At 38.0% G+C, this 12,099-nt stretch overlaps 1 protein-coding gene across 1 annotated transcript; it reads right to left on the bottom strand.

Annotated features, from left to right (window-relative positions):
- Nucleotides 1–11,127: 11,127 nt before the first annotated feature.
- On the bottom strand, nt 11,128–12,099 carry LOC130041841 (olfactory receptor 4K5). The gene has a single exon (XM_056134110.1). It carries the CDS (start codon nt 12,097–12,099, stop codon nt 11,128–11,130), a length of 972 nt encoding a protein of 323 aa, XP_055990085.1.

Below are 12,099 nucleotides of genomic sequence, written 5' to 3'. Positions count from 1 at the left end.
ACAGGCTTTGAAAACAACAGAAGTGTTCAATGACAGATGAAGAGTAAATAGGTTGTGTATGTGCACAGTAGAATGAAATGCAGCCATAAAATAGATGAAATCATACAGTTTTATACAATGTGATAGAGCTAGAGATTATAATATCAAGTAAAATAAGTCAGAAGAGGAGGCATAAATATCAAATAATCTCATTCATCTGTAAATATAGACTAAAGAAGGGGAAAACTGTATTGAACAATGACAACTATTGATAATTTCACTACTAATGCTAAATTATACTGACAGATTTGTAATTTCTTGAATTTGTTATTTTCTTGATTAAAACTCCCATGAAGAATTAGTAGGGGTAGGGAGAAATGAGACTGGAGACTTTGGATGATTGCAGACAGTGATGAGAGGTTGTAGAACATTGCGGTGGGGGTTGCAGTAACTTTGTACATCAATACCATATATTTTAACCCTACTGTAACCATCTTACCTAAATTAAACTAAAATTAAGTTAAAATATAATCTTGTCTTTATCTTTATATAGATTTTTAATTTTCATTTTGGATGGAATATTTCCTTTAAGTGTTTCTTAAATAAGAGATCTGGTGCTGGCAAATTTGTTTAGATTATCTATGTCTCGGAAGGCTTTATTCTTTCCACATTATGAAGTGTCATTTAGAATGTAGTACTCCCTTGCAGGTTTTATTTTCATATGGGCTGGAGTGATAGCACAGCGGGCAGGGTGTTTGCCTTGCACATGACTGACCTGGCCGACCTGGGTTCGATTTCTCTGCCCCTCTCGGAGAGCCTGGAAAGCAAGAGTATTTCGCCTGCGCAGCAAAGCCTGGCAAGCAACCCGTGATGTATTCGATATTTTAAACACAGTAACAAGTCTCACAATGGAGGAGACAAGACATTATTGGGCCTGCTAGAGCAAATCAATGAACAACGGGAGGACAGTGCTACATTTTTAGATAATATTTCATTCTCCCCTGGATTGAATTTTTGCTGAGACTCTGAGGAAGCATCCCAAACCAGCAGCCACTGGAAACTGGAAACTCTCCTTAGCTAAGGTGCCCACATGAGGACCTAGGCCAAAAGGGACTCCGGCAGTTTTAGAAGTGTGCCAGGAGTAGAACTCTAATATCAGACCGGCACCAATACAGTTCCTCCCCCATAGGTACAGTGCCTGAGAAGGCTGTGGCCTCTGCAGAAGCAGCTGCTCAAACAACCGCAGTTATTTTCCCTTTTCTTAGCACTTTGAACTGTCACAGAGGTGCACCAAAGAGAAGTTCATATTCTTGAAGGGGATAAAGGAGATGACCATCAACCTAGCTTATCCAGAATCCTCCCTTGCTGCAAGAGGGAGCCGCTGAGAGTGAACTGAAGGGATTTACCTCATTAATACTACAGAAACTACATAGATCCCCATCACAAGGAGTGAACGAAAAAAAGAAAACAGAAGCCTCAACATGGAACACCCACAAATGCAATCTCTCCAATAAAAAATTCAAAGATGAAATGTTGAGGATGTTCAATGAGCTCAAAGAAACGATGAAAAGGATATCCAGTAAATTAAAGGAGGATATGAAAGAAACAGTGGAATGGACCAATAAAATACAAGAAGTAATAAGAGCAGAAATAAGAAAGCTACAAATAGAAGTGTCACTAATAAAGAATTCAAAAGATGAAATTAAAAACTCAGTAAGTGACCTCAACAGCCAAAGACAGAATCAGTGAGCTTGAAGATGAGCTTTAGAAAGCATGAAGGCAGCAGCAAACAATGGAAAAATACCTCAAAGTAGCTCAAGGGCAAATAAGGGACCTAGAGGATGAATTCAAGAGGAACAACATAAGAATCATCAGAGTGCCAGAAGGACAGGGGGCAACCTTAACGATGTATTAACAGTTAAACATATCACTGCTGAGAAGTTCCCAGAGCTGGAGAATGCAGGCATCCAGATCCAAGAAGCTAAAAGAGATCCTAATAAAAAAAAACTCCAGGACATATCATAATCAGAACGATGAATACTACAGATCGAAATGCAAATTATACTAAAGCAACAAGATCAAAGGGAAATCACATACAAAGCAGCATCCCATAGATTTACAGCAAACTTATCAGATGAAGCTGTCTGAGCCCAAAGATGTTGGTGGGATATAGTGAAAAACTCAATGAAATGAATGCCTCACCAAGAATATTTTATCCGGCTAGACTGTCACTCAGACTCGAAGGAACAATACACTATTTATGGATAACCAACAGTTAAGAAACTTCATAGACTCAAAACCAATCTTAAAAGAAGGATTGGAGGGGCTCTTAAGACAAGACTAACCCCACAAGCACAACAAACCTCTACAGAAAGATGGAACAACACCCCATGAAAATAATCTCTTATAGTGTCAATGGTCTAAATACACAAATTAAGAAACACAGAGTGACAAAATAGATTAAAAAACAGAATCCATCATTCTGCTGTCTACAAAAAACACATCTGAATAGTCAGAGCAAACACAGACTCAAAGTCACAGGTTGGAAAACAATCCTTTAAGCAAACCACTCCTTCAAAAAAACCAGGGTGGTCACACATAGTAGTACGTGACGACATGTATAGAGCTGAAAAAGATTATAAGGGACAGCAAAGGCCATTTTTATTAATCAAGAGACATGTACATCAGGAATAAATCACACTCCAAAACATATATGTACCAAGTGAAGGGTCAGAAATATACTTAAAACAACAAAGAGGATGTTGGTAGCAACACAAAACTAGACAGAGGTTTCAACACTACTTTATTATTAATTTTTAGTGTATTTTATTTAAGTTGATATAATATGATTACAATAGTGTTGAAGTTTATAGCATTGACATACAAAGTTACTGCACCCCACCACCACTAGAGTACCAATGGCTCTCCACCGTTGTCCTTATATCACTTCTGATCTAATCATTCTCCATACAGCTTCTCCTGTTTGAAAAAAAGTTTTGTAATTTTATTAACAATGTCAAGAGCATGTCCTTGTTTGATACTTTATCTCTATGTTACATAGATAAGTGAAATCTGGTATTTTTGGTTCTTCATATGGCATTTTATGTAACATGATGCCCTCCATTATAGCAATTTTCATGATTTTGTTTGTTTTTCTGTTTCAGAGTACTCCGTTGTGCATACATGCACAACTTCTTTATCCATTCATATATCATTGATTTTTTTCTGCATTTCACCTAAAATAATTATATATTTCTAGATTTGAGTTCATTGATTCATTCTTTTGTTAAGTCTATTCTGTTGGATAGGTGTTCTTTAGTACCTTTATTCTATATTGAGTTCTTATACCATGAATGTTATTTTCTTAATTAAAACTTGAATTTCTACCTTTGGATCATTGATTTTATTTCTGAGGTCACTGTTTTTCTAATTTTATAGCATCTTTTTTAAGCTTTCATGAAATATTTTTATTACTTGACTTGCTTTTATGAATATTATCCTGTAAGCTGAGTTTATTTGTTATAGAAACTTGAATTCTCTCTCTGATAAACAGATATAATCTTCAAAATATTTGAATTTGAATTCTAAAGAGCTTTCTCTTTTTATTATACCATAATTCCTTAAAGAGTTATGTTGCCATGTGCTATATTTTTGTATTCCATATATGATAATATAAATTTTGTTTTATTTATACTTGGTGTATCAGTTTTTCTTTTTTTTATCATTTTTTTATTAGTGAAACACCATGAAGTACATTTATAGACTTATAAATTTTTGTGCTTGGGTTTCAGTTATACAATGATCAAGTACCCATCCCTCCACCAGTGCCCATCCTCCCCCACCACGGGTCCTAGCATCCCTCCCACCCCACCCCACCCCCACCCCCGTCCCAGCCTGCCGCTGTTGCAGGGCATTCCCCCTTGTTCTCTCTCTCTTCTTTTGGGTACTGTGTTTTGCCAGAGAGGCATTGAGTGGCAATCATGTTTGGTCTATAGACTACTTTTAGCATGTCTCTCCCACCCTGGGAGGGTCTTCACAACACCCTTTATTTGGTGCTCTCTTCTCTATCTGACTTCCTTTTCACCTAGCACATGTGGCTGGCCTTCAAGTCATGGAGCAAAATTCCTGGTACTAATCTGAGCCATTCCTGGGTGTTAGTCTCCCATTTTGTTGCTTTATGTTACCCAGATGAATGCAATCTTTCTGTGTCTATCCCGCTCTTTCTGACTCAGTTTTTCTTATTACAGAATAAAGGTTGGTTTTTAAAATCACACTTGTCTCTCCTCCAAAATAAAAAGATCTTCAAATAATTAAGTGGAAATTAAAACAAAAAAAAATCTTCACTTCACTTGATCACTTGACTTCCCGTTGATCGTCGATAACCTCGAGCAGGAGCCAGTAACGTCTCCATTTGTCCCTGTCACGTACTAGTGTAGCCCAATGGCATCTGTTTGCCCTAGGAACATGAAGAGTCTCAAACAGATCGTTCATGATCTTGATGAAGAAGTCTGACCATCTGGTAGGTGGGCGGTCACGTGATCTTTTGACATCCCATGGAATCCAGTTGGTAACAGCTCTAGTCCAGTGGTCGTCTTTAAATCTCATTACGTGACCAGCCCATCTGATTTTTGACACCTTGGCAAATGAGACAGCACCCCTGATTCTTGATCATCGACTGATGTCAGAACTCCGGATTCTTTCTCTCATTGAGTGAAACATGATATTCCAAGCATAGCTCTTTCAATTCCTCTTTGGGAGACACAAATAGTGTTCTCATCCTGTTTGCATAGGGCCCAGGCCTCTGAGGCGTATGTTAATGCAGGAAGAACAGTGGAATCAAAGGGATGTGCCTGGAGCCGGAGGTTCTTCATCCTCCTAGCTATTTCTTCGATGCTCTTGAAGGCGTTCCAAGCCGCTCTCTTCCTCCTGAGCAGCTCTGGTACCAGGTCATTTGTCATGTTGACTTCTCGACCTAGGTACATATAGCTGTTGCATTCAGAGGTGGTCGTTCCATTGAGAGTGAATAGGGTGTCAGGAACAAGGCTGTTTCTCATAAACATTGTCTTCGTAAGATTCAGCTGTACACCAACCTTTCCACCCTCAAGGTCGAAGTCAGTCAGCATTTGTGCCGCTTGGCTGATGTTTGGTGTTATTAAAACAATATCATTAGCAAAGCGGAGGTGGTGTAGTTGCTGACCATCTATCTTATCTCCCATTCTTTCCCAATCCAGTCATCGCATGATATTCTCGAGGGTGGCACTAAAGAGTTTTGGTGAAATGGTATCACCCTGCTGAACCCCTCTCTTGACATTGATGATTACTTCTTTGTAGAATGGTGAGATCCTGGTAGTGAATCCGCAATACAGCTCATGAAGGATCTTGATGTATTGAGCTTGAATGCCCTGATTGGGTAGGGCTTCAAGACCACTTCCATCTCAACAGAATCAAAGGCCTTCTTTAAATCAATGAACATTAGACAGAACGGCATCTTGAACTCTCAAGAAACCTCAATGAGCTTGGTTATCATGTGGATATGGTCGATGGTGCTGAATCCTTTGAGGAACCCGGCTTGCTCTCATGGTTGTCCTTCATCTAGTGTTCTGCCAATCCTATTTAGGATGACTAGAGTGAACAACTTGTAGATGACAGACAATAGGCAGATCGGGCGATAGTTGCCAATGTCATGGATGTCTCCCTTCTTGAACAGTAGTACAGTCCTGCTGGTTTTCCATTGGGACGGAAACTTGCATTGAGACAGGTAGCGAGTGAAGAACCGAGCCAGTATATTGATGAGTACTGACGGCAGGTTCTTCAGGTGTTCAGGTCTGACCTTGTCTGGGCCGGGTGTTGTTCGTTTCTTTACTGACAAAATGGCATGTCAGATTTCAGAAGGGAGAACATTCAATACGACATATCCATCCTGTGGAATTTGGTATGTCGGCAAGTGGACATGGCTATCAAAGAGATTTGAGTAGAAGTCATGGATAATCTTCTCCATTGCCATTCTGGAGGATGTGATAGATCCATCAGGACATCGGAGGACAGTCATCTTGGTCTTGTAGTTGGCGAAGGACAGGCAGGCGTTGCGAATACTTTTCCCGGCTTCTGCCACATCTATCAGCACTTCTGCTCTTCTCTCTTTGAGGTCTTCCTTGATCGCATCTCTGCACTGCTTTGCAAGCTTGGACATTCGCTTGCGGTTGCCTGAGGCATGCGCCAAAACTTGTTGGCGAATAAGCTCAAGAGTTTTCGAAGACAGGCGGTTTTTTGTGGCTATCTCTCTCTTGGAGTTCCTCGCACAATCATGGAGGTGCTGAACTAGTCAATCTTATTCCTCGTCAATTTTGTCAACAATGGCATCTTCCCATGTTGCCGCAATAATGCCAAAGAGCTCCCAGTTGGTGGTCGTTCTGGGAGTTCTCTTTTTAAACTTTGCAGCCCTTTCTCCCTGCTCTGTGAAGTAGAATTTTGCACGAAGGAGACGGTGGTCCAATCCCGTTCGAAATTTTGGGACAAGAGCGACATCGGTCAGGCAAAACCATCGATTGAATATGATGTGTTCTATTTTGTTGTGGAATCGTCCACCGGGAGACTCCCATGTCCAACGTTTAGATTCGGCCTTCTGGAACTGTGAGTTACCATGGATGGTCTTGGTCGACATGATGAACTCAGACAGTCTCTCACCCTGTTCGTTCCATTCAAGGCCAAGAGAAACTGCCGGCAGTGAGCCACATAAATTCAAATGTAAATGTCCGATTCGAGTTGTTAGGCATTTGAATGAATCAATGTTCATGGCCAAGTTTGTGTTGACAAGGATACCGACTCCTCCGACACCTCTTTTATCGCATGTTCCAAGAATCACTTCTTCTCCAGTGTGGAAAACGGCATGATGTGATTGATGCTTTCTTGTCTTGGTCAGACCAATGATGTTGTACTTGATCTTTCGCTCTTGTACCATCAGTTCCTCGATGGATGCATCTGATGCTAGCGTACTTGCGTTGAAAGTACAGATGATCATTTTTGTCTTCCTTCGTTGTGGCAGTGTAGTCCAGCCTTGAGATTTTATCGTCCTCTCCTTTCTCATCCTTTCCAGTGCTGCCATGTTGGTGAAGCCTTCAGGGTCAGGTGAATGAGACCCATTGTAATTACTGCTTTTGGCTTATCGAATACACAATGGATAACTTGCCAGGCTCTGCTGTGCGGGCGGAATACTCTCGGTAGCTTGCCAGTCTTTCTGAGAGGGATAAATCTTCACTTAAATTATGGAAATGCTATCTTGTAACAGATAAAAATTTAAGCAGTGGGTTTACATATTATATAATCTCATATGTGTTTGAAATGTGTATATTTTGGAAAGTCACAGAAAGATTTCACTTTACTGCAAATTCACACACACACACAAACACAGACACACACACACACACACACACACGAGTAGCCAATACCTTTTTTATGTTTCTATTTGAATATGCTTAAATGTTTCAGTGTGTATCAAAATCAACTCAGGACACAGAGCTCTGTTTTTTTTAACAGGTACTGTTTAAAATAAGGAGTTAGTAACTGATAACATAGATTAGCTACTAAGAGATTAAAGGAGAAGTCTAAGAAATACTCCAATAATCGAGGGAAAGTACCCAAGGAAGAAACAACATTAGAAGGGCTAGAAGGTTGAGTTTCACACTCATTGGGGAGGATTTGAATCGGGCCTTAAGGGTAAACTATTCTTTTAAATTGCCTTGGACCCAAGTTAGTCCACAGATGGAGGACTGAAAATAAGGAGTAGGAAATTTATATTATTTCATGTTATTGGACCACAACTGGTGATGCTCAGAGATGTTCCTGTCTCTGTGTGATGTGATCCCTGGTGATGCTCAAGGGAGTATAAATGGGTATCAGGGATTTGAACCAGGGTCAGCACATGCAAGGCAAGTCCCTTACCTCCTGTTCTCTCTCCAGCCTGAAGTAAGAAATTTAAGGCTGACACATGCAGCACAGTTTGCTGTAGAGTGAATATTACTGGGTGTCTTAAACACAATAGGCTGGCAGCCATACATTGAAATAAAAGAAACTGAGTACGTAGCTCTCAGTAAAGAGAAAGAGAAGCAATACTTCCTTCTATCATGTTCATTTAGCACCTTTTCAAGACAAAGGAAAGGAGTTGAGGTCAGTTCCTATATCACAAAGCAGGTCAATGAAAGGTAGATTTGATGTTGAGGTGCAGTAACTTGATAACTGATATAGATTCTATGTCAAGATAGATACAAAGGAGGAAACATAATTCTCCTTATTAAATGAGGTACATTTCTGCTACTTCCATAAAGGAGACCATTTCAAATGTAAATGAAGGATCTTGAATATCCAGCTTGTTAAGAACTTACGTGAAGAATTAATAACTCATGTTTATATTTACTATAAGAAAACTTGATGGTTTTCTAGGTATTCTTTGAAATGACTCCTTTAAAATATGAAGAGAATTTTGTCATTTCATCAAGATGGTTTTTCAAAAATTATTTGTTGAAAGCAATATCAGTGAGGCAATATGAAAAAAGTAAAAGAATTTTAGAAAATGTGGAGTTCTTTAATCCAAACTTCTGTGAATACTAGTCCTGAAAATTCATATTCCATATCTAAGTATTGATTATTGTAATGAATTTTACAAAGTTAAAAATGTAAGATTGATTCAATATACACTATGTATGTTTGCATGACAAAGATCTCTCTAAAATACCTTATTCAAACTAAAACTAGCAACCTTCATCCTAGAATCTAAAATTAAAATTACATTTTTGATTGCATGTTTTATTTATTTATATTTTACTTAAGTTTTATTATCTTAAACAAAAATGAAAATAGAAGAAAGATTAATTATAAAGTATAATATTCACATTTGATGTAACTGAAATAAATCAATTTAGGAACTAATAAATACACTAAATGCAGTATTGTTTTTAAGTATTTATACTGTGGTTTGATATTTATGAAACTCTTCAAAAGAATTTGAGTCAAAGAATATTATAAGTCCATGTATAACTAATAACTAGTACTGTTAATTAGATTTAATTTCTGACCTTCTTAGCTTGTTGATTCTCTCTGCTTTCTAGAAGTATAATAATCTTTTCATAATTCACATAAGTTTCAATGTTATATTATATGTCATTTTAGGGCTGGAGCGATAGCACAGCGGGTAGGGCGATTGCCTTGCACGCGGCTGACCCGGGTTTGATTCCCAGAATCCCATATGGTCCCCTGAGCACCGCCAGAAGTAAGTCCTGAGTGCAGAGCCAGGAGTATCCCCTGTGCATTGCTGGGTGTGACCCAAAAAGCAAAAAAAAAAGTCATTTTAAAAATAAGATAAAATTAAAAGAAATGTAATTAATCCCATTTCCCTAATGCTTTAATATTCTAGGTTAATTGGGATAAAAATATATAAAACAAAAATTCTTCTTTCAAGAAGAGGAAGAAGAATTCATGACTAATGTTTCATTCAGCAAACAGAATAAAATGAAGTCTATGGTTCAAAGACAGGATATTGGTAACATCTCTTCTACATAACCTTGTTCTATATCAAACCAAAAATTCTCCTTTTCAGCTATAATTGGAATTGTACTCTAAAATATAAAAGAAATTCACATGCATAAGTTCCTGGAAGACATAGCTTGTACATTTAAATTTATAGCCAACTGTGAATTATCATCTTCCTTCCTTTTCTGGAAATACAACTTAGAGCAAAAAAAATGAGCAAAATAAATAAGGTCTCAGAAGAACTAGAATGCTATGACGAGTGTAAAAATTTCAGTAGAGGAAATTCCCAAGGTTTATTCAATATTTATTTAATGATGGTTCTATTAGGAATATGTTCAGCAATTATTGGCTGGAAATGGGAGCATAAGAAGGTCAACCACAAAGTACAAAACCAGTGTTTTTTATTGTTGGCATAAAGAATAGAATAATGTTCATATTAATCTAGTTGCCTTTTGTGAATTGAGAGATTTGGGAAAGCAATATTAAAAATTCTAATCTACATAAATAAATCATCTAATGGACAATATTCATATAAATGATAATAAATTCAGAAGTCCTGTGTTGTCTGTGTGGCCAATTGGGATGTATGGTGAATAGCTCCGTTATCTTCAAGACTCCATATTTCTTCAAACTCAGAGTGAAAAGCCAGTGTGAAGTAATAAGGTTCTTAAATAAATTTCTTCTCTTCAATAGTTTGCACCTTTAGAGGAAATTGAAATCATGTTCATTCATCAGAGAAAGTCCATTACATGAAAGCTCTATCCATCTAAGCACTTTTATATAAGTGCAAGTCGCGGCTTATATAAAATTTATAATTTAAATTAATTTGGTCAGTATAAAATAATGTGAGGTAGACATATTTAATGTTAGGAGGGGAATCTAGTTATTCAAAAATATCCCCTTAAGTCTGTACACTTCATCTTAAGTAATTGAAGTGGCTATCCTCTGGTTAGAAAATTTCCATTTTAAGTTCTCAAATACTATTCATATTTGGAGGATCCAGGCATGCAAATTAGGAAATATACATTCATATATATGTATAGATATACACATTCATCTAAAGAAGTCTAAATTTATGACTGCCAAATAACCCAGTTCCGATTTTTTAACATAACATCATATTTCTCTGTAACCAAAGCAGTGAATGCATCAATTTACAGCCTTTATATTTTTATATGTAATCATTACAGATTTTATTTCTAAACTTGGTAAACATGAAATATTTCATCTATTCCTAATATTTAATTTTTGCTTAGGTAATATCTCTGGGCTGGAGCGATAGCACAGCGGTAGGGCGTTCGCCTTACAAGCGGCCAACATGGCCGACCCGAGTTCGATTCCTCCGCCCCTCTCGGAGAGCCCGGTAAGCTACCGAGAGTATTCGATATGCCAAACACAGTAACAACAAAGTCTCCAATGGAGACGTTACTGGGCCCGCACGAGCAAATCGACGATCAACGGGAGGGCCTTTACCTTTACCTTTAATATCTCTGGAAATACTTGATAATATTCTTTAAACACTATGTCCTCTCCATCCTTACTTTCACTATAGTTAAGATATACCACAAGAACACATTGAAATTTTTTATTGATAGCACAGTGTAAGAAATTGTATGTAATTATGATTTAATGAAGAGAATTTCTTGTAACTAGTGGCACCTCCAAAATTTTCTGAGTCCTCAGGTAACGAGTCAAGATTTTTTTCATGGCAGCCTTCATATCTCTATTTCTTAGTGTGTAAATCATGGGATTCAGAATGGGGGTAAATACAGTATAAAAGATGGCAAGAACTTTATCCACAGGGTAAGTGGTAAAGGGCCACACATAGATAAAAATGCAGGGTCCAAAGAATAATATTACTACCGCAATGTGGGCTGACAGTGTAGAAAATGCTTTGGCCATTGCCGCAGAAGACTTGAACCAGACAGTGACAAGGATAACGATGTAAGAGGTAAACAAGACAGAAAAAGTGCTTAAGGAGAGAATACCACTGTTGACAACAATTAGTATTTGAATTATGTAAGAGTCCAAGCAAGCAAGTTTGGTCACTCTAGGAAGGTCGCAAAAAAAGCTATCTACTACATTAGGTCCACAAAAAGGCAGGTTCACAGTAAAAGATAACTGGCTTAACGTGTGTACCAAGCCCACAGCCCAGGAGATGATTACCATGACAGTACACATCCTTCGATTCATGATGGTGACATAGTGTAGGGGTTTGCATATAGCTACATATCTGTCATAGGCCATGGAGACAAGAAGCACCATCTCCCCTCCAGTAAAAAGGTGAATGAAGAAAATCTGGGCTATGCAGCCAGTGAAGGAGATAGTTTTATGATCACTCAGAAAATCTGTGATCATCTTAGGAGTGGCAAAAGAAGCTTGACAGATGTCCACAAAAGAAAGATTTCCCAGAAGGAAGTACATAGGTGAATGCAGCCTGACATCAGAAGTCACTGTGATGATAATGAGAAGGTTTCCCAGCACAATGACTACATACAATACAGAGAAGAAAACAAAATAGAAAAGCTGGAGCTCATGGGAACTGGAGAGTCCCAGCAACACAAACTCAGACACCCCTGAAGAGTTGACCTTATCCAT

This window comes from Sorex fumeus, unplaced genomic scaffold (genome assembly GCF_029834395.1).
Source record: "Sorex fumeus unplaced genomic scaffold, SorFum_2.1 ptg000098l, whole genome shotgun sequence".
NCBI classification, from domain to species: Eukaryota; Metazoa; Chordata; class Mammalia; order Eulipotyphla; family Soricidae; genus Sorex; species Sorex fumeus.
This window is presented reverse-complemented; position numbering and strand designations above follow the sequence as displayed.